Genomic DNA, 23,514 nt, shown 5'->3' on the forward strand with positions numbered 1-23,514 from the left:
CTATCTTCCACATGATTGTGCTACCTCTAAATATTTATATTTTTGTCAAACTTTTTGCATATTTCTAATTTTGAAGTTAAAAGGAACAGTTTAAGAGGTTAAGATACTAACATTTTGCAAAAAGGTTAAATAAGGACCACCCTAGTGCACATACATATTTGCAGCTATAGATGCATGCTGTTGAAACTTTTTTTTTGCACCAAACAAGTCAGTGCAACATATGCACAGCAAGACAAGTATATTTACATTGAACTCTCCCTTCCCCTCTCATTCTCACCCTCACCTCTCTCTGCAATGTCTTCCATTTCTGTAAATAAGTTGCTTGTTGTTCTGGTTTTACTATATTGTTTTTATCTTTGTGCACCACATTGGGTTGCCCTACTGGACAAAATGTGCTATATAAATAAAGTTGCCTTGCCTTGCCATATACTGTACTGTACCTTACCTGTGGTCTTTTCATAGTGCTTATTCCTGATTGAAATGGTATACATAAAGCATAAATAAAGCATAAAAAGCATAAAATAAAGTATAAATTGAGGTGTTTGGCTAAATGGCACACGTATTAGTCAATTAGCTTGTGCGTCATTTTGTATGTCATTGTTTTGAAACTGCAAACATGTTACTTCAGATTTTTGTGTCTTATGCAGAGAACCGTGTTCAGTGCATTCAAAAAGTGCCATTTTGAATTGCAATTTTTGTGATCGCAATTATTGCGATTGTGATCGCAATTGATTGTGTTCGCTGAAAATGTATCATTATATACTGGTCCCCCTGAAATAGCTTTTTTGCCAGGGAGGTTTTTGCAATCATTTCCGCATTATAATCATCAGATGATCAAGGTGGCCACTTTAATCAAGCTCGTGCATGAGTAATGACTTCAACCACAGCAACGAAGACTCACTTTTAGTTAAGGAGTTGTCGTTTCTCCTTACTAAAAGTTGGTCTGAGAGGCTTTGTGAATAACGAGAAGCTAAAATATTTTAGTGCGATTTAGGAGAACTCTTAGTACTAAGATAAAACAAATCTTTGTGAATACGGGCCCTGGACTACAAGAATCTGGTCTACATCATCACACACGGTGAAGAGAAGGATTAGAAGTAAACACCTTCATGTCGCTCATCTCTCATCTCACATGCGAAAATGAAGAAACGATAGCGAAACCGGCGAAGAAATTGCCAAACCTGCATAGTTTCCCTTTAACATTGATTTAATGGTTTTATTAGCTCTACATCATAAGTGTCCCATTAATTAATAGCCACCCAACAGCCAATCATGAAAGAGTATTTCACAAACTGTCTTGGTGAGAGACTCAGAACAAGGTTTAATAAACAAACATGGACTATTGAATTGATTACATTAATCACACAAATGACATATTGACAGTAGTGATTATGTCTGCTTTTTTAAACATAAGAACCCATATATATCCCATACATACAAATTTAACATAAGATCCCATACATACGTAGCCTGGCTAGCGCCTACCACTTCTCAAATGAGACATGGTCTGGCAACCAGACGTTCATTTTCTCGTATATGAAAAAATGCCCAGATCCGTTCATTGGGCGTCACGGATGTCTATCAAATGTGTCTGTGCATAGCTCATCATGTCTTGCTTTCTCCCCTGTTCTGTAATTGGTCGCCGACATCAGGCGAAAATTTGGGTATTAGTTTCAGTTAGTGTTAGGAACACCCAGGCTAATACATATGGTGAATTTGGTATGCAAGTCTTTTCTTGGACATATCAGTCATGTTGCAACAAGTAGTTTACATTGCATCATACAGTAGGGCCTACATAAAACATTTTTTTAGTATCCTGAGTACAAGCTCTGATCACATCTAGTCTAGCCGTCTAGTCAATCACGTCTTCTAGTCTAGTCAATCACGTAGTGCCCCACCACCAGACACGTGTCTGATCTAATATCTGGTCAGTATCTGTATCTGGGGTCTTTACATTTATGTCCTACTGTATACGGTGTGGGTTATACCAGCTTCACTGATGATCCAGTTAGTATCCAAAACCCAGGGTAGAGTGTTTGAGTGAATGTGATCTGGACTTTATGCAGGAGGGTCATTGTGTCAGAGATGCTGTAGAAAGCCAGAGTTCCTGCCCTGTGATCCACATACACTCCTATTCTGGAACTGGCCACTAGAGGGAGTGTAGTCTGTTTATTATTGTGCCAGAAAGAAGAGTCAACTCTGTAGCCGTGCAGACTCCAGGACTGATCATTATATCCAAACCCACACTCATCACCCCCTCCTTTCCTGCTGATGCTTTTATATGAGACTGCTATATGAACCACCCCACTCCACTCAACCTCCAAGTAGCAGCGTCCAGACACACCCTCTCTACACAGCACCTGTTCCCACTTATCAAATCTCTCTGGATGATCAGGATATGACTGGCGCTCATCTCTCCTCTCCACCCTCCTGTTCCCCTCAGACAGATGGAGGTTTCTGTGTGCTGTGTTTGGATCCAGTGTGAAGTGACAGGAGTCTGATAGAGAAGAGAAAACAGGATGAACTCAGACTTGTGTTTGAGTATGACATTGTGTGTGTGTGTGTGTGTGTGTGCGTGCGTGCGTGCGTGCGTGCGTGCGTGCGTGCGTGTGTGTGTGCGTGTGTGTGTGTGTGTGTGTGTGTGTGTGTGTGTGTGTGTTACTATGTGCAATTCTATATGTGTAAGTGTGTGTGTGTGTGTGTGTGTGTGTGTGTGTGTCCAACTTACACTGCAAGAATTCCTCTCTGGTCACTGGTTCAGGAAAAACACCAGACACTGAAACAGAAAATATCATTTTACTAGCAATAAAACATTTTGTTGCATTTGTATAAAGAGAATATATATCAATGACACATTTTTACTCACACTCATTTTTAAATCACATCAGTGGAGATTGTAAGGCTGCGTTCAGAATGCCAGCCAAAATCCTTAGGGGCTTTTAGAATCAGTGAGTAAAGACTTACTGGTTGGTGGCATTTTCTTCTTACTCTTTGTTCTTTTGACTGGGAGTTCAGGATCAGTATCTGGGAACCAACACAGAGACACTCATTCACCCAGGATCAACAGAACAAACAAAACACACATCTTGCTTCAGTATTTTATGTTGTGTGTAGCCTACTCCTAATGACACTCACATTCTAAAGACTGGATGATCTCGATGAGTTCCACTGTTGAGAGACACAGAACATACAGAGTCAAATGAATCCATAACTGTTTGAACATAACACATAACACTTATAGAAGTAGCTCATCATTGCTTCCATTCTAGAGGTGTGTCTAACCTGCTGCAGATATCTTGGCTACTTCCTGCTTGAAGATGCCTTCCAGTTTCTCCTCCAGCTGCACCTTCATGGCAGAGACAGATTCCTTCACAGCCTCAAAAGAGACATTTTGGTTGAAGGTCATGCTGGGTAAGTCTTTAGAGCGAAGAGGGTCTCGGAATGATGGAATATTCTACAAATAATTTATAAAAGTTGGACGTGTTTAATGTGAATGTCATGCAAGCAGATTTTTTTTCTGCCATGAGCACAAGTGACTGACAAAACATTCTGCAGTGTGTGTGTGTGTGTGTGTGTGTGTGTGTGTTTTTAAGCATTATTGTGTTTAAGTGTGTGTTCAAGTTAGATACATACTGTACATACTGCATGTAAAACAATACTATCTGTTTGATACTTCATCACACATCATTCAGGACAAATACAGATTCATATTCCACACTGCTGGTATTTGGACATATGTCATATCAGCCGTGATATGACATATGCAGACATGGCCTACTGGTTAGGGCTTCGGGCTTGTAACCGAAGGGTTGCTGGTTCAATACCTGACCAATAGGAAAAATGTGGGTGGGGGGAGTGGTTGAGCACTGCTCTCCCATGCCCACATCAACGGCTGAAGTGCCCTTGAGCAAGACAGCTAACCCCTCACTGCTCCCCGAGCGCTGCTGTATGAAGGCAGCTCACTGCTCCGGGTTAGTGTGTGCTTCACCTCACCGTGTGCTGTGTGTGTTCACTAATTCATGGATTGGGATAAATGCAGAGACCAAGGGTGTTTCTCAAAGTCAAGGATTGGTCCTTCCAAGCCACTTTTTCAAGGACGTTACGTCATCAAATCTCGTCAAGCACTGTTCCAAAGTAAAGGATACTTTAAAATTCAAGTACTGAGTCCTTCGTTCTGAGAATTTCGGAGGATGCATAGATGGATGCAAAGAAGCAGTGTGTGTTAATGTAGGCCAAATACGATTTCTCAAGTGTTTTGTTAATGTCATCATCGTATATTTGCTCCGGCATTTATACCAAGTTATTATGCATCATCATAAAATGCATATGTCAATGTGTATGAATAAGTTGTGATATACTTTTGTTGTTAATCTATCTCTGACCTTCGCCCAATGCAAACTTTGTATAAGTTTAACAAGGCTACCATTACCGTTGCCATTGCCAATTACCGGTATAATTTTCCATTGACACAACATAACATAATTATAAACTACGGATTGTGATATGTGAAGACCAAGTCGAATGTGGAAATACAGTAGGCTACTCAAAAAAGTCTATTTAGAGGAAAGTGCAGCTGCACAGTTGTCGGAACTCCTGTAAAAGCAGCACAATTTCCACGGTTCAAATGAAGCGCACAGCTGGAACCGGCGTGCACTTCCACACTCGCTAGGCTGTTCCATTGTATGTGATCTTGACGGCTGGGGAGGGTACTGGGAAGGTGTGTAGCCTTGTCTCTCTAGCACCCGACTTGAAAGAAAGCATTCTATCAAAAGATGCACTCTTGACTTTGAGAAATACCGCAAATTTCCCTCAGAATCAAAATACTTATATATTTCACAGAAAGCTCTCACCTATACTCCTATTCTTTACATTTGATTTCAGGTTCAGTAGTGCAGATCAAATATACCTTAAGGGAATGGATGTGATCCTCTGTGTGTGAAAGCTGCTCCAGTTCAGCATCTCTCCTCTTCAGATCAGCAATCTCCTGCTCCAGTCTCTTCAGGAGTCCTTCAGCCCGACTCACCTCAGCCTTCTCCTGAGCTCTGATCAGCTCTGTCACCTCAGAGCGCCTTCTCTCAATGGAGCGGATCATCTCAGTGAAGATCCTCTCACTGTCCTCCACTGCTGTCTGTGCAGAGCTCTGTTAGGAGACACACAAAGAGGAGGGCAGGAGACATACAGAGGGAGGTGAAGCTCAAAGTGTTTCATGGTGTCAGTGGTTCTGTGTGTGCTGTAGAGATGGCAGCAGAGGCACAGTTACTCACTGGGCTCAACAATCTGGCCCAAGGGTGGAATTAGAATACTGCAAATGTACAATTTTCATGCATTATTTAAGCAATAAGCCCCAAGAGGCCGTGGTTTATAGTGTATATAATTGAACAGCTAACCCTCTCTGGTAGCACATAACTATAGAACGAAATGCGGTCAAGGTGTGTATCGTGATATTTACAATGGCATTGTGATTCAGCCAATCACAATCAAGGACTGGAACTATCCGTTTTAGAATCAGCATTTACACTAGTCTGGCTATTACCACACTAAACTCAATCTTTTAAGACTGAACATTAGTATGGGGAGGCTGCGCTTTGTTTCTACTGCACAAGAGGCGTGATCAATGGGTATCGTTCAAATGACTCTGTACGCTTGGTTAGTCCTTCAACCAATAAGACAAACAATTTGGTGCGTCTTTTGGATTAGCTAGTTTCTGATTGGAGCCAAAGGTTCTAGCAGGGAACAGAGGAGACAGATGTGCAGGTTTCCAGCCTGAGCTGTCGGCGAAATCCAAGTTCACCGGAAGTTCAGGCAGGGTTCACCCAGCCTACATTTACACTACAGTTTTTGCAGTGTACTTACTCATGGAACATTCAAATTATATATTAATATCTGATAGAACTCCAATACTACTATGCCAGTAGTACTGAATGTGTGTCAAATATTCATCAAGAATTCAAAATGTGTATCATTAAGCAATATAATAGAGAGGGAGTTTGTTTTGGCAAACAACCGGATACCTGTAATCTAGTTATAGCAGATAAACAAAGCTGCCATAATACATGATAACATTATTTTGAGAGCTGAAACCAGCTGTTGTCTTCTCCTCTGGTCAGTACTCACCTTTAGAGTCTCCACAGCCTTCCTCAGCTCCTGCAGCTCCTTCTCTCTCTCCTGGATTCTCTGCTGGAATCTCCTCTGGGTCTGCCCCAACTGTTTCTGTGATAAAACGTAGGGCAAGTTTAAAGGAGCTGTATGTAATAAATGTATTTCTATTAATCATAAAATGACCCTAATATGTCGCTAGACATCAAGAAATCATACATTTATGATTTATGCATTATCAGAGTGTTTCTCTGCCATTATGCTGAGACGCTGTTCCTGTTGGATCCTGCAGTCTAGCTGGCAACTTCGACTCAGGGGGAAGGGGAAGGGGGGATACACTGCTGTACATTATTTTGAAAGTGATTGCAGTACCAGTTTTGGCCGAAATCCCACAATTCCTTTGATTATATTGCACATTTCATACATTTCACATTTCAATGTGCTTTACACTGCATAAAATCATTAAATGGAAATAGTTTAAAACAATCTGATTAATATTAACTGTATTTGATCAGTTAGCAGAGAGCATCTGAGAAAAGCTTGGTCTTCAGTCTAGAAACTGGCAGTTGATTCCATATCTGTTCATAGCAGCTGAAAGCTGCTTCACCATGTTTAGTTCCCACAGGTTTTACCAACAAGTGTTTCTCCTGTGACTTGATAGGTCTGGAAGGTGGCAGCTGCTGAAGCAGGTCTGATAGGTAACTAGGTCTCATTCCATTTAGGACTTAAGTATTGGATAAATGTGGTCAGGTCTTTTAGTTGTCTAATGCATTCAATGAATTTGTTGTCAGTATAACCTCTGACAATAAGCAAGTGGCTCAGAGACTGCATGTATAATATTTGATCTTTTGTGCTTTATCATTCAGGTGAGACTACCATGACAATGTTTGACAGATTTATACATTTTGCACTTGGTAACTGCTATTTCCTGCTTCAGGTATTTTCTAAAAAGACAGAGAGCATGCCGAAAACAGACTTTAAGGAGTACATGTCTTGTACTTATACAAACACATTAAATAAAATGAAGACATACGTGTAGCCCCAGGTCTACTCACCTGTTTGTGTTTCCATTCTGCAGCAGCTGTGACTGTGTCGTGGCCTTTATGTTCGTCCATCATACACAGATAGCAGATACAAATCTGATCAGTACGACAAAATATTTCTAAAACTTTCTTGTGTTCAGAGCAGATCCTCTTCTGTAGCTGGCCTGTGGCATCAATCACTGAGTGTTCTCCTGAATGAAGTTCATTGTGAGTTTTGAAGTGAGTTTTACAGTAAGACTTCAGACAAACCAAACAGGACTTCACAGCTTTGAGTTTTTTCTCAGTGCAGACGTCACACTCCACATCTCCAGCTCCAGCAGATAGAACAGGAGGGGCAGCCGGGATTCTGGTCTTCCTCTCCACCATTTCAGCAATCAGAGGGTTTTCGTAGAGGACAGGTCTGGGAGTGAAGGTGTGTTTGCACAGGGGGCAGCTGTAGACTCCTTTCTGATCCTCCTGATCCCAGCAGCCCTTAATGCACCTCATACAGAAATTATGTCCACAGGGAATAGTCACTGGATCCTTCAGCAGATCCAGACACACTGGACATGTGAAAGACTCTTCCTCCTGAGAAATTGCCTCCGCCATTTTCTAGCTCACACACACACACCAAGCACACACTCTGAGAAACAGCAGCAAAGTGAGAGTTGAGTTGAGTTTCTGTTTTGCTTCATCAGAATATCAGGAGGAGGACAGGTAGGACGGAATGGGGATGAGGGAGTAGCCAATCAGATGCCTGTGTTTCTGAGCAGAGACTGGACAAGCTGGTTGGATCAGATCGATATGGAGGGCATGAACTGAAGTGGACTCAAAACACTGTGCTATAAGACGCAGCTATATATATATAAGATATATTCTGTGTGTCGGCAGCAGACCAGTGTGTTTCATTTTACTTTATTCAGAGAGACAGCAGAGAGAGATTCAGACACACAGATTGTTTTGTATATGAGGTGAATCAAGGCCCTAATGTAATAACATGCTGATCTAAGATATGACAAGACTTATATTGGGGGATAGTTGATGTTATGACCCCCTGTATGACTGACTGTGTCCCCCTGCCTCCCCTTTTCCTCTCAGTGCACAGGCAAGGGGGGCTTTCAGCACAAGTGTGTTATGATAGTTTGAATGGTGTACACATTTACTGGTGTGCTGTGTCCCCAATACAAGAGAAAGTAGGCCAGCGTTCCAGAATAACTTCACTGATGATTGAACTGCACTAACAGCAGAGACATCTGGATTTATACTGATGACCTAGTGGTGATGTGATATGCTGCCAGTGTTGGGTAAGTTTCTAAAAAAAAGTAACTGGTTACTTTACTTTAGTTACTGCTTTGAACTGTAATTGGATTACTTTACTCATTCCTAACATTAAAAAGTAACTCACTACTCTACTTTTACTTTACTTTTTTCCCCCCACTCGTACTAATCCTGTATGCAAAAAATGCATGCACAAACAAGACAGCCTATTCTTGGTATTGCTGTGCTGTCTTGTAACGTGCTTAGACAAATTACTCATCGACAGCACTGCAGTGGAGAGCAATTTCTCGCGTAGACATATCTTGCACCTAACTGAAATATTCTTTCCCTTGTGTACAACAAACTGGAAAAAATTTGAATATTTTCAGTTCCTCCATAGCTTCTCTTCCATTTGCTTTCGCTTTCTCACTCTAACCGATCTCCGCAGCAGATATATACAGCAGGACCATCAACACACACACACACACACACACACACACACACACACTATGCATTCCTTTCCATCTCTCGTCTTAACGATCTCCGCTGCAGTACGCATGTGCTAGTAGCTCCGTCTCATTTAACCTAGAGCCAAGGAGAGAGAATTAATGGAGTCTACTAGTCGTTTTATTAGTCAACATTTTTACAATAGGCTACTCAAAAACGTGGGTAACTCAGTAATGAGTGTTACTGTAGATTAGGAACTGTAATGAAGCTACTGAAATTTGAACTGTAATGCGTTACATTCCTACGTTACTCTCTGAACAGTAATGAAATTACAGTAATTCGTTACTTTGTAACTCGTTACCCCCAACACTGTATGCTGCACAGCTCTCAGTAAGCTTTCCAGCAGCACCTCTTTTTATTTTAAAGAGAAACTATGCAGGATTGGCGATTTCATCTCCAGTTTCGGTTTCGCTTTTAGTTTTCGCTCGTCTTATGCTTGCATATTTCTCTGCAGAGCTTCCCCTACAGCTTTAGCGTGTATATTTATATATATATATATACTGTATATATATATATATATCAATTGCAAGCGTGGTTCTTCTTTTTCCTTATGCGTCTCAAACTTCCAGATGTAAACAAGGAGCGATCGTCTCCTGAACAAACTGCAAGGTTGCAATAGGGGATAGGGACACTGGGGGCAGGAGGAAATGTTACTTTTTTCGATAAAACTGGTCAGTCAAGGAAAACAACGATTTCTAAGCGATATTATGACTATGAAAAAGTTGCATAGGGTCTCTTTAACACATAAAATAACACTAGACACTCTGCTATTGAAAGTAATTTCAGGGGTTGGGGTACAGCTGTACTTTGTTACTAGTACTAGTTTGAAAATGTTCATTTCAATTAGGCATTTACTGAATATGCAGACTCCTGGTAATGTTTTCCAAAACCTACCTGTCATGTCAATTTGCTCACTGAAATTAAAAAAATTGATGTAAAATGGTTTTGTATAGGCATATGCTGTATAACATTTTGCACATTTTTTGTTAAGAAAAACTCTCCAAAGTATGTCCAGATTGTTAATTTAAAGAGGAGGACCCATTTCTTGCTGATGACTACTGTGTGTGTGTGTGTGTGTGTGTGTGTGTGTGTGTATGTATGAGTGTGTGTCTCACCTGGCTATGCCATGCTGGGTGTTAGCCTGATTGCCATCGACTTTCAAGGCTCTGCGAGACTTTAGTCTGACCAAGAGCCTGTGCTAAACGGTTTCTCCAAGCGCTTGGTTGACCCGCCTCCTTTAAGTGCTTCGATTTGCTACTGGTCGATGTCAGAAAAGGGTTTGCCGAGTTTAAACCAATAACAACACTCTTTCCTCTGCCTTGAACACGGCTCTACCCAGAGCCGTTGGAGCTGCTCAAAGTTGATTGGTTCTCGACCAAAGGGGGCAGTTCCGCAGTTTTGCGGAATTCAGAAATCCTGCCCGATGAGCAGTTGGCCAGACCAGCGACAGCAATGCCGAAGGTGTTATGCTACGTCACTGGGAGGGCGTGCCAGGCTAGCTGGGTGTGTCTCTCTGTCTTGGCTGTGCGTAGGCGATCTTGCCTGCTTTGTCTACTGCTGCTGTTGTCTGTGTCGCCTCTAGGTGGAGCTGTTACGATGGACCGTGCAGGGCTAATTGGTGGGCTGATGGTTACATTTTACCTTTCTGCGTTACACTTACACACACTGATATGCATCACACTTGGTTGGCATCTCACTTACTGGCATCTTCCAACTGTCAGCTCTACTTTGAGCCAAGTGGGCTTGACTGTGTGAGGAATGCTGGGTGAAGTACATTGTGTATCTGGCTTGTTGGTCATGTGTAGATGGAGCAGATGTTTGTGGAGGAATGCTGGGTGAAGTATAAGTTGTGTATCTGGCTTGTTGGTCGTGTTTAGATGGAGCAGATGTTTGTGGAGGAATGCTGGGTGAAGTATATTGTGTATCTGGCTTGTTGGTCATGTGTAGATGGAGCAGATGTTTGTGGAGGAATGCTGGGTGAAGTATAAGTTGTGTATCTGGCTTGTTGGTCATGTGTAGATGGAGCAGATGTTAATGGAGGAATGGTGAGGTAAGTTGTGTATCTGGCTTGTTGGTCATGTGGAGCAGATGTTTGTGGAGGAATGCTGGGTGAAGTTAGACTCCCCTAGCAGCAGCAAATGTAATTTGGCTAGCGGGGCAGTCTATGCACGATCCATTGAACTTAGGAGCTGAGAAACTGAGACGGACGGCTCAATCACAGCGTGTATAGAGTCGGTGGGCGGGCTTAACATAATGGTGACTGACGTGCGACCAGAAGTTGTGACGGTAACGCATCCTGCTGTTTGAAAACAAGAAAATGATTCATTTAGCGTTATCCTATTGCGTGGAGAGGGAAGGTTACGCATCCTGCTACTTCAAAACAAGACGATGATTAGTTTTAGCGTTATCCTATTGTGGAGAGGGAATTTGAAAGACAACTGTTTATCCCACCCCTCCAATTGAGGCCTGCTTACGGTGAGTTCCCAGACCCTACATCTTGATGTGACTGGTCAGGCTAGGGTGAAGTATAAGTTGTGTATCTGGCTTGTTGGTCATGTGTAGATGGAGCAGATGTTTGTGGAGGAATGCTGGGTGAAGTATAAGTTGTGTATCTGGCTTGTTGGTCATGTGTAGCCTAGATGGAGCAGATGTTTGTGGAGGAATGCTGGGTGAAGTATAAGTTGTGTATCTGGCTTGTTGGTCGTGTGTAGATGCCTCCTGATGTGGCGGGAAACCTGGACTACAAGAACCTGGTCTACATCATCACACACGGTGAAGAGAAGGATTAGGAGTAAACACCTTCTCGTCGCTCATCTCTCATCTCACGCCTCAGTCTCACTGAGCCTCCCGACTATCATTCTCTCTCTCTGATGAGGACAAACAGAGAGGAAGATGCTTCTCTGACATTAAACACAGAACACACCATTCCTGATCACAATCACCTTTCTAAACCTTTAATGCATTGCATTTGCATTGCACTGTTATTTTACAAATTCAATAAATGGAGCCAGAATCAAATGATTCTTTGTTTTCATTGTTTCTATTTCTTCTTTTTTTGTTTATCATTCTCTGCCATTATTAAATCAATGTCCGAGTGGATGACAATAGCTCAGGTGTGTACTTCACTGCCATCTAGGGTTGGTGATTGGTGGCACATACTGTAGCTCAAACACGTGCACACACACAGCATTTCTTATCACAGCCACAACTAGGGTGACCATCTGGATTTGGTCCGGAATGGCATTATCCGTGATAACGGTGACCAATTTGTTAGTTTGTTTACAGTTGATCACATTGCATCATTGCTGCTTCTAACCGTCATTTACAATTCAATGAGCATTGATATGGAACAGTAATCAAACTTTTTTACTAGATATATTCTGTGTCATTGGTGTTCCGTTATTCAGAAATAATAGCCACCCAACAGCCAATCAGAAAAGAGAATGTCTCTGATCTTGGTGAAAATTATTCATAACAACTATAAAAGGTTTGATAAACAGACATGGATTATTGAATTGACTACATCACTCACATGAAATACACTCCATCAACAGTAGTGATTAAGTGTTCTTTTTATCAAAATAAAAAATGTAAATTTAACATCCACCATAAGATCCTACTGTAGCCTGGCAAGCCAAACTATACAGATATGTATAGTCTGGAGTCGGACCATTCACAGAACTGAAGCCTGTGGGGCATGAAACGGTGTCTTTCAAACTACTCTGCACGTAATAGGCCAGCACTTATGACCAATCATTGCCGGTCAGCAAAACGGCAAATACATCCTTCTTTAAAACGAATGACTAGAGTGTTTTCTGCTCAACCTTCAAAGAAAAGCCCAAGTCTAACTCTTCCAAAGCCGATTCAAACGAGCACGCTTCGTTAGCCTCATCCATCTTTCGTTGTTCTCTATGGTTGTTGCAACACGGTCTCACACCCAACTCGTCGAACGAGGACGCATGGTCAAGCCCCCTGGCGTCAATATCGGAAGCCGAAGGTGAGCTTAGGCGGGCTCAAGGACTCCATACACAGATAGAGTGTTCTGATTGGATAGGCTGGCCTGGTATCGAATGCAAGCTTGGCCTTAACGGTGCGACCCTAGACCATCCCGCTAAGCAAAAAAAAAATGTTCCCGCTAGGGTACGTCTAGATTTCTAGGCTGATAAGATCCCATACATATGGTGATTTTACAAACTTGTTTTGGGACAGCCATATAAGAGTCATGTTGCAATAAAGTTTACATTTCATCACACATCAAACACCTTTTTTAATCTCCTGAGTACAATCTCGTAACTATTCTAGTCAACATCACGTAATGCCCCACCACCAGACACGTGTCTGATCTAATATCTGGTCAGCAGCTATCTGTATCTGGGGTCTTTACATTTCTGTCCTGCTGTATACAGTGTGGGTCACAACAGCTTCACTGATGATCCAGGGCCTATGCAAAACCCAGGGTAGAGTGTGTGAGTGAATGTGGTGTGGACTTTGTGCAGGAGGGTCATTGTGTCAGAGATGCTGTAGAAGGACAGTGTTCCTGCCCTGTGATCCACATGCACTCCTATTCTGGAGCTGGCCACTAGAGGGAGTTTAGTCCCTTTACTGTTGTGCCAGAAAAAAGAGCTGGACCTGGAGCTGGAGCTGTAGCGTTCCAGACTCCAGGACTGATCATTCCATCCAAACCCACACTCAGCACCCGCTCCTTTCCTGCTGATGCTTTTATATGAGACTGCTATATAAGCCCACTGTCCACTCCACTCCACCTCCCAGTAGCAGCATCCAGACACACCCTCTCTACACAGCACCTGATGACACTCAAATCTCTCTGGATGATCAGGATATGACTGGAGCTCAGCTATCCACTCCACCCTCCTGTTCCCCTCAGACAGATGGAGGTTTCTGTGTGCTGTGTTTGGATCCAGTGTGAAGTGACAGGAGTCTGATGGAGAAGAGAATACAGGATGAACTTAGACTTGTATTTGAGTATGACACTGTGTGTGTGTGTGTGTGTGTGTGTGTGTGTGTGTGTGTGTGTGTGTGTGTGTGTCTGTGGTGTGTGTAAATGTGTAAATCAGGCTTCTTGGCCAAGTATACAGTACTTGCGTATACATGGAATTTGGTCACTGCATTTATCCCATTAGTGAACGCACACATCTTGCTTCAGTATTTTATGTTGTGTGTACTCCTAATGGCACTCACATTCTGAAGACTGGAGGATCTCAATATGTGCCACTGTTGAGAGACACAGAACACAGAGTCAAATGAATCCATAACTGTTTGAACATAACAGTGTCTTATAAAAGTAGCTCATCATTGCATCCATTCAAGAACTTTTGTCCAACCTGCTGCAGATATCTTGGCTACTTCCTGCTTGAAGATGCCTTCCAGTTTCTTCTCTAACTGCACCTTCACTGCAGAGACAGATTTCTTCACAGCCTCAAAAGAGAAACTTTGGTTGAAGGTCATGCTGGTTGAAACTGTACTGCAAGGAGCAGCAGTGACTGACACAACATTCTGCAGAGAGAAACAAGCTGAATATTCAGTCAAGGCCCACTAAAAATCATTACTTCACTGACCAAGAAAACCCTGGTCTAGTCAAAAGCATATAAAGCACAGCAGTGAATACAGCACAAGATGTACAGTAACAAAGAGTCCTATAGGCAGCGACTTTCACGATGAATATCCGTGGATTTTTATTTAGTCATTCGAACATTATTGGTGTAAGTTTGGCTTTTTTTAGACTATGTTTTCTATTGTAACCCCCTTGTCAGTCAATGGTGAAAGTAAATCACCTTGAACTGTTTTGTCATTGCCTATGACACCCGGTGTAGTTAGTTGAAGTTAAGGAGTTAAGGAAGCTAAGGAGACCGTGTCTATAGTGACCCCATTCTGCACATTGGTGGAGATTTAAAGAGATTCCATGGAACTCTGTGGGGTAAGTTGTAACTCATTATTGTTAATTTATTTATTTATTGATTGATTGATTTGTAATATTTAGATTGTTCAGTATTCTTTGTTACATGGATAGAATCAAACATTAAAATCCCTCCTATTTTCCTCTGACCACCTGCCTACCTGCCAGAGAGTCTGCCCTCTTGACCGCTTGAAATTCTGGCCGCCTTCACTAATGAAGTTTCTGTGAAGTGTGTGTGTGTGTGTACGTGGACGTGTACGTGGACGTGTGTATGTGTGTGTGTGTGTGTGTGTGTGTGTGTGTGTGTGTGTGTGTGTGTGTACATGTTAGATACCTCATCACACATCATACAGCTCACATACAGATTTGTATTCCACACTGTTGGTGTTTGGGTATATGTCATATATTCCACAGAAAGCTATGAATGCAATACTCTTTATTATTTTTTACTGTACATTAAATTTCAGTTTTACTGTAGGAGTGCAGATCAAATGTACCTTGAGGAAATGGATGTGATCCTCCGTGTGTGAAAGCTGCTCCAGTTCAGCATCTCTCCTCTTCAGCTCAGCAATCTCCTGCTCCAGTCTCTTCAGGAGTCCTTCAGCCCGACTCACCTCAGCCTTCTCCTGAGCTCTGATCAGCTCTGTCACCTCAGAGCGCCTTCTCTCAATGGAGCGGATCATCTCAGTGAACATCCTCTCACTGTCCTCCACTGCTGTCTGTGCAGAGCTCTGTTAGGAGACACACAAAGAGGAGGGCAGGAGACACACAGAGGGAGGTGAAGTGTTTCATAGTGCCATGTGCTGTAGAGGTAGTTACTCATTGGGCTCTGGCCCGAATTTATTACTGCTAATTTAGAATTCTCACCCTCCAAGATTCAGCATTTATACCTCAGACTTTGCAGCGTACTAGAACATTCAAATTATACTTATTTCTGAAAGAACACTAATATACTGTTCTGAGTGTCCATTATTCAACATGACTTCAGCATTTGTATCATTAAGCAACTGAATAAAAAGTACTCACCTTGAGAGTCTCCACAGCCTTCCTCAGCTCCTGCAGCTCCTTCTCTCTCTCCTGGATTCTCTGCTGGAATCTCCCCTGGGTCTGCCCCAAGTGCTTCTGTTGATAAAAACGCAGATGTAAGGCAAGTTTATTTAAATTGCACATGTAATGTATTTTACATTTCAATGTGTTTTATTTAATGAAAAGAATAATAGAGGACTAATTAAAATCCATAAAAATCACATGTTCTCATGGGTTTTACCAACAAGTGTTTCTCCTGTGACTTGAGAGGTCTGGAAGGTGGGTACTGCTGAAGCAGGTCTGATAGGTAACTACTGTAGGTCCCATTCCATTTAGTGATCAGGGACGTCAGTATCAGAGTAATGTGGTCAGTTCTTTTAGTTGTCTTGCATTCAATTAATTTGTTGTCAGTATAACCTCTGACAATAAGCAAGTGGTCCATGTTGTAGCCCATATTTGATCTTTTATTCACATATTCAGCCAATACTGCCATGTCAGTGTTTGACAGATTTGTATACATTTTGCACTTTGTACCTGCTATCATTTCCTGGTTTGTGTCTTCTCTGAAAAGAGAGAGAGTCTGACGAAAACCAGTACTTTAAGGAGTAATGTTCTTCTAATCATACAAACACATTAAATGTGTATCAGATCTTTCAAATAAAATGAAGACATGCTGTACGTGTAGCTCCAGTACTCACCTGTTTGTTTTTCCATTCTGCAGCAGCTGTGACTGTGTCATGGCCTTTATGTTCGTCCATCGTACACAGATAGCAGATACAAATCTGATCAGTACGACAAAATATTTCTAAAACTTTCTGATGTTCAGAACAGATCCTCTCCCGTAGCTGGCCTGTGGCATCAATCACTGAGTGTTTTCTTGGATTAAGTTCATTGTGAGCTTTGAAGTGAGTTTCACAGTAAGACAACAGACAATCCAAACAGGACTTCACAGCTTTGAGTTTTCTCCCAGTGCAGACATCACACTCCACATCTCCAGCTCCAGCAGTAGATAAAGCAGGAGGGGCAGCCGGGATTCTGATCTTCCCAAATTTCTCCACCATTTCAGCAATCAGAGGGTTTTTGTAGAGGACAGGTCTGGGAGTGAAGGTGTGTTTGCACAGGGGGCAGCTGTAGACTCCTTTCTGATCCTCCTGATCCCAGCAGCCCTTAATGCACCTCATACAGAAATTATGTCCACAGGGAATAGCCACTGGATCCTTCAGGAGATCCAGACACACTGGACATGTGAAAGACTCTTCCTCCTGAGAAATCGCCTCCGCCATTTTCTACCTCACACACAAACACACACCAAGCAGACACTCTGAGAAGCAGCAGCAGAGTGAGAGTTGAGTTGAGTTTCTGTTTTGCTTCATCAGAACTATCAGGAAGTGGACAGGTAGGGCGGGGATGAGGGAGTAGCCAATCAGATGCCTGTGTTTCTGAATGAGAAACTGGAAAAGGCGGTTGGACCAGATTAATATTTAGTGCATGAACTGAAATGGACTCAACACACTGTGATCACGTGTAGTTACTGTGTGAGATAGATTTAAGCAATAAGCCCCGAGAGGCCGTAGTTTACACTGATATTTGATTATAATTGGACTGTAATCACACAGAGAGACAGCAGACAGTGTGTGTGTGTGTGTGTGCCCTGCTATGCCATGCTGGGTGTGTTTCTCCATAGCTTGGTCCTTTGGGTTTGTTTGGGGAGGAATGCTTGGTGATACAGTTGTGCTCATAAGTTTATGAATCCATGCTGAAGTTGCTGAAATAAGAAAATAATACATCTTTTGGATATTGATCTTACAGTAATGTCTTATTAAAAAAAATGAAAATAGGCTATGTATTTTATCTTTGTGAATGAATGTGTCATAGATAAATAAATGTTCTTCCTTAGAACAGGGGGCATATGGACACACACTCCTTTGTTAAATTCCTAGAGGCAGGCAGATTGTTAGGCCAGTTTATGGATTCAGGGTGCTATGCATTCTGATGAAGTTCCCTTGGCCTTGGAATGAAAATACTGTAGCCTCACATCATCACATACCCTTTACCATACCTAGAGATTGGCATGGGGTAGCCTATAAGATCATCTCTCAATGCAAATCAAACCAGCTATTAGGCTAGCTGAAATGAAACCATGCCATTCTCTATGCTGGGTGAGGTATAAGTTGTGTATGTGGCTTGTTGGTCATGTGTAGATGGAGCAGATGTTTGTGGAGGAATGCTGGGTGAAGTATAAGTTGTGTATCTCGCTTGTTGGTCATGATGGTGTAGATGGAGCAGATGTTTGCTGCCTTCCCTCCTGATGTGGCGGGAAACCTGGACTACAAGAACCTGGTCTACATCATCACACACGGTGAAGAGAAGGATTAGGAGTAAACACCTTCTCGTCGCTCATCTCTCAGCTCAAGCCTCAGTCTCGCTGAGCCTCCCGACTCGCATTCTCTCTCTCTGATGAGGACAAACAGAGAGGAAGATGCTTCTCTGACATTAAACACAGAATACACCATTCCTGATCACAATCACCTTTGTAAACCTGTGATGCATTGCATTTGCATTGCACTGTTATTTTACAAATTCAATAAATGGAGCAAGAATCAAATACATCTTGGTTTTGATTGTTACTATTTGATCTTGTTTATTTATCCTTCTCTGGCATTATTACTGTAAATTGATTCCCCTGTGGATGGCAATGGCTCAGGTGCGTACAGTACTTCACCATCTTTAAAAGACTGTCTACTGCCATCTAGTGTCGGTGACTGGTATGCATATGGAATTTAGTCCTTTCAGCAATTCTTTACACAGTGACACATGCCCAAACACACACACACACACACACACACACACACACACACACACACACACACACACACACACACACACACACACACACACACACAGAACATGTAGCCCCAGTAGACTTTAACGTTTGGTCCCCAGAGCCACTCTCCCACAGTATATATTATATGCAATATTATATTGCTGTAATCGCCCTTATCTTTAGATGAACTGCACCACATTTCATGTGCATGATTAACCTGACATCCTCTAGACACACACACACACACACACACAGGCAAACTCACACATGCACACACTCATGAGCTGCAGAGATATATATAAATAGTACAAATAGGATATACAGGAGAGTTGACAAATATCATTCATTTTTGTGGAGAGAATGTGCAGAACTGAGTGGTGGTCAGATTGTGTACAATGCAGTGCATCTAGTTGTGGTTATATCATTGATTGAATGGACTTGTTGTTTATTTGCTATCTCCTTTATATTCATGGTTTATTTGAATTAGGTTGTTGCTTGAATTGATATTTAATTACGTAATAGGCTAATTACTTACAGTTTTTTCCAATTGCTAACACACTAAAATGACATTCATAGCACAATTATTCAAACTGACTCACAGAGAGCAACACATCCTCTCAAGTCTCCAAATGTCCAGCCAAATGTCCAGCTCCAGCTTTGGCTACACAGTTTTCAGCTTTAAACCCATTTTGCAATTCAAAATGGCACTTTTTGCATGAACTGAACACGGTTCTCTGCGTAGGACACAAACATCTGACATAAAGTAACATGTTTGCAGAGAGAGAGGAGGAAGAGGGAGAGTGCGAATGAGATGGGAAGGGAGAGTCAACTGTAAATATACTTGCTGTGCATATGTTGCACTGACTTGTTTGGTGAAAAAAAAAAAGTTTAAACGGCATGCATCTGTATCTGCAAATATTTATGTGAACGTAAAGAACTTTCACAATTTTAACTATTTTAGTATTTTGGCAAAGCATAAGGATAAGAGTGTTTTTCGTTATGCCCAACAGTGTAGTTGCTTAGGAAAAAATCTGGTGAATGAGCCATGAGAATGAGTGTGCCATGTGGCCCATGTGGTGCAAAAGTTTGATTTTGATAATGCGATATGTAGTTTTGGTTGCAGTGCTTCATTTTGCTAGGTAGATTAAGGTATTTTCCAATTTGGGGTGTGGTTTTGTGAATTGTGTGTGGATTTTCAAAATTATGTGTGAGTTTTCAAAATTGTGTTTTAGCAATTGGAAAAAAAACTGTAGCCTAATAGGCTATTTAATGAATTGCTATTCTGACCAACCTTTTGAAATTGTTCATTTTAAAATGTACTGTATTGATTTTATTTGTATTGGACAAAGGCGTCTGGCAAAGCCCATAACAATAACCATAACCATAACAGTCAACGCACTATTGGTCATTTAAAATACACTGCCCTAGCGTAGGAGCTGAAAGAGGAACTGCGGTCAGAGGAAAAACCCAAATCCATTTATTGCGAATGCAAAAAAGGGGTTATAGGAACGGTCCCTCTTGTGCGAAAGGCACTTAGCCTAGGGCATAGGCTACTCTTAAAAAAAAAAAACTCACTTATAGGCTTTAATCACCTTTTGATCAAAAGTGTTTTGTGGTCTATTTGGACATTTTCGTTCCATATCGTGTCACCAGAGGGCGTGAGAAAGCTCGCGAAAGAGCTGTGCGATGGTTTCTATGGTGACACTTTGTTGTTGAGTAGATGCTGCTGCAAAACTGCAGGTGTAGTCTGTCGGTTTTGTGTTGATTGCGTATTTTTAATTTTTAGTAAATCGTGGTTAATTAAACGTTCACATGACAGGTCTGTCATAGTTTAAAGTTAGTTAGATAAATCTTCAGATACTGTATGAACCATGTTATAGGCACACAAAATGGCCATTCAGTGCCCATTTGCTTCTAATGATTGGCTTAGATTTCCCATGATGCATCGCTTTATTTTGTCCCGTAGCTCCGGGAGATGACAGAACCGACGGTCTTCCCTACCGATCAAGAGACCAAGCAGCCTGCGCTGCACATTTGAATATGACATAATGTGCTAGAACGGACACACTACAACATTTAAAAACCTCTGATCTGAAGTTCGTCCACTCTGTGACATTGTAAGGTAAGTGAGCAATCATGCCAAACATTCGCTCGCTGCCTATATCATCCTGTCCAATGCACCTGCTTCTCGTCGAGAATAACGTCAGCTTTTATATTGATATCAGACCGCAATGTACTATGTTAGCACATTCTGGCGTCTATACGTTACGACATTAGTACTATCTTATGATATCAATCTAGATTCGTGTCTCAAAGTTATTTGCAAGTAGCCTATGTGATGCGTTGTCTGTCTCGATTGTTTACACTCGCCCGTTAACGTTATTGGACATCTTCATTACGCTAGGTTGTAACGTTGGCTGTCAGCTCCGTTCTCGATATGCTTAGAAGTAGGCTAGGCCTAAAGCCCTCAAATTAATGTGAGCATGCATCCCGTGGCGATATTCAGTAAAGGCAACCACAGCTTTCTGACTTTCCATCATAATATTTAAATGCCACTGACAGATCATTTCATACTGAATGGATCGTCATTATTTATCGCATTGTATTATAGGCCTACCATTGTAAATGTTGTAAATGCACATTTGTCTGTGTCGTTTTCAGATGATCTATCTAATGTTCACCCTGCGCGTCCTCTGTGGAAGGAGTAGCCTAGCCCCGCTAACTAACGCAATTGTTTCCCAGTGTCATGTTTTGATTTCCTTTTCCAGGTTTGTTGACGTTTACGCTCTATATCCCGCGTAGGTCTGTTGTCGGAGCGTTATTGTCGGCTAGCTCTTGTGAATATTGTTGATTACCGGTATTCGAGAATTGATGTGAGCAGGGGCTGCCGACGCTTTAGTGCGCTGTCCGCAATGCAGGTGCTGTTTACAGTCTTCCTGTTTTCAGGGTCGGCGCGGCATGCTGGTTCAGTGTCATCATGGTCGTCGATTGGCAATGTAGCCCACTGAAAAACAAGCACAGCCCCTGATCTCATGCAGCTACGGCCCACTTGGCTATAACCCTCGGAGCAATTTGGATGCTCGGTTGACGTGCACAGGCACAGACATGTAGCCTACAGTAATAACTGCAGTTAGGATAGTGTGTAGCTATGGGCTTAATCGTATTAATCTCGTTGCTGTTATGCGTGTGTGTCATGTGTAAAGGTATAGGCCATTAAGCGTATAGCTCACATTGACACGTTTCTAGCGTTTCCTCACATCGAGGTTTAGGTGTCTGCAGTGCCTTTCTGCGTCCCACGAATTCTCATCAATGTCCTATACTATAGGCTACATTGCGGCTGTGGTGTGTGTCTGCTTGCCTCTGCTTCAGCTCTTTGGTTGTTTTTGTTTTTTGGCCTATTCAGAGTGGAGCAAAAATTGGGAAAGAGAATGTGAGAGATAGAGATAGAGGTTGTGTGTGTGTGTGTGTGTGTGTGTGTGTGTGTGTGTGTGTGTGTGTGTGTGTGTGTGTGTGTGTGTGTGTGTGAGACCCCTTAGGCCGTCGTCTTCACCATCACTGGTGATTGGTGACTGACTGGTGAGGCTGGGAGGTGTGTGTGGGGCAGGGCGGAGGCTGGACTGGGGAGAGTAGCAGATGCACTCCCGTGTGAGTGATTGCTTCTCCCTGAATGGGCTTCAATCTGTGGGAGTGATTGCTTTTCCCTGGCTGGATGCACACGGTGGGTGATGGGCTCTGTAGAGTGCCTGAGGCAGGTGGGGTGGGTGGGGGCACAGGGGTGAGGGTTAAGGGTTAAGGGTCAGCCTCTGCCCTGGTCCACTCACACCTCTCAGGTCCACGTTGGGCGTGGTGGTGTAGTGGTTAAGGAGCTGGGCTAGCGTGCAGCAGCCTGAAAGTTGTCGGTTCAATTCCCGGCTTCCACCGTTGTGCCCTTGAGCAAGGCCCAAGTTGTTCTGGGGACAATGTAATGACAATGTAATCCCTTGTAATGTAGTTGACATAAGTCACTTTGGACAAAAAGTGTCTGCTAAATGTGATACAAATGTAATGTAATGTGACATGTCCAAGCCAGAACCACGCCACATGCATATTAGACCTATTCTAGAACTTTTCCGGCACCATGCATAGGATATCATGATGACTGAAAGCCAGATCAGATTCATGTTGGATCCGGACGGAGAGAGGTGTGAGATGATTCATGGTAGTTTTATAGCAGGCTTAAAACATAGCCATGCTAGTGCTAGATCAGACCAGTTCAGTGCTATGTGTGTGTGTGTGTGTGTGTGTGTGTGTGTGTGTGTGTGTGTGTGTGTGTGGAGAAGAAGGTTTTGTGTGTATCCATACATCTGCTGTTTGACTTGTCATCAGACCCACATTGGTGGATCATGCCTTAGCAATGTTCTGTATCTGTAACATTTATGTCCTTATGTACATTTATTATGAATTGAGGACATAAATAAAGTAGTTAAAATGTGTGTGTGTGTGTGTGTGTGTGAGAGAGAGAGAGAGAGAAAGAGAGAGATAGAGAGAGAGAGGGAGAGAGAGAGAGGAGGAAAGAGTGTTAATTATACATGAGGTCACTCGGAGCTGATGTCAGGGCTGGTGTTGGGAAGCCTTGCCATGCCATTACAGGAAGTACTCTGCTCACTTAGAGTGAAGGGGGGGAGACCAGTCAGCACGCTAGGACACGCACACACACACACACACCACACACACACACACACACATACAGGCGCGGTGTGCACACACCACACACACACACACATTATGATGCTATGTCTCATACACACACTCACACACATAACAGACTTGTAACACACATATTACACACAAGTCTGTATAACACACACACACACACACACACACACACA

The 23,514-nt window shown here is 42.4% G+C and overlaps 3 protein-coding genes across 3 annotated transcripts in view; 1 reads left to right on the forward strand and 2 right to left on the reverse strand.

The window, feature by feature from the left end:
* Positions 1–1,310: 1,310 nt before the first annotated feature.
* LOC134089175 (tripartite motif-containing protein 16-like) lies at positions 1,311–7,742 on the reverse strand. Its single transcript, XM_062543523.1, has 8 exons — positions 7,152–7,742; positions 6,115–6,210; positions 4,907–5,140; positions 3,283–3,454; positions 3,136–3,168; positions 2,965–3,024; positions 2,729–2,776; positions 1,311–2,497 (listed from the first exon to the last, which is right to left on the reverse strand). Exons 1-8 carry the CDS (start codon positions 7,725–7,727, stop codon positions 1,983–1,985), a joined length of 1,734 nt encoding a protein of 577 aa, XP_062399507.1. The 5' UTR covers positions 7,728–7,742; the 3' UTR covers positions 1,311–1,982.
* Positions 7,743–12,580: 4,838 nt separating this feature from the next.
* On the reverse strand, positions 12,581–17,178 carry LOC134089174 (tripartite motif-containing protein 16-like). Its single transcript, XM_062543522.1, has 6 exons — positions 16,521–17,178; positions 15,823–15,918; positions 15,294–15,527; positions 14,225–14,396; positions 14,082–14,114; positions 12,581–13,821 (listed from the first exon to the last, which is right to left on the reverse strand). The coding sequence occupies exons 1-6, from the start codon at positions 17,103–17,105 to the stop codon at positions 13,295–13,297; spliced, it is 1,647 nt and encodes a 548-aa protein (XP_062399506.1). The 5' UTR covers positions 17,106–17,178; the 3' UTR covers positions 12,581–13,294.
* A 3,182-nt stretch (positions 17,179–20,360) lies between these two features.
* ccdc92 (coiled-coil domain containing 92) overlaps positions 20,361–23,514 on the forward strand; it is a 23,581-nt gene continuing 20,427 nt past the window's right edge. Inside the window, exons 1-2 of the mRNA XM_062544181.1 lie at positions 20,361–20,386; positions 20,613–20,768. The gene's annotated coding sequence lies outside the window, so the exon portion shown is untranslated. The remainder of the gene's footprint in view (positions 20,387–20,612; positions 20,769–23,514) is intronic.

This window comes from Sardina pilchardus, chromosome 8, assembly GCF_963854185.1.
Source record: "Sardina pilchardus chromosome 8, fSarPil1.1, whole genome shotgun sequence".
NCBI lineage: Eukaryota > Metazoa > Chordata > Actinopteri > Clupeiformes > Clupeidae > Sardina > Sardina pilchardus.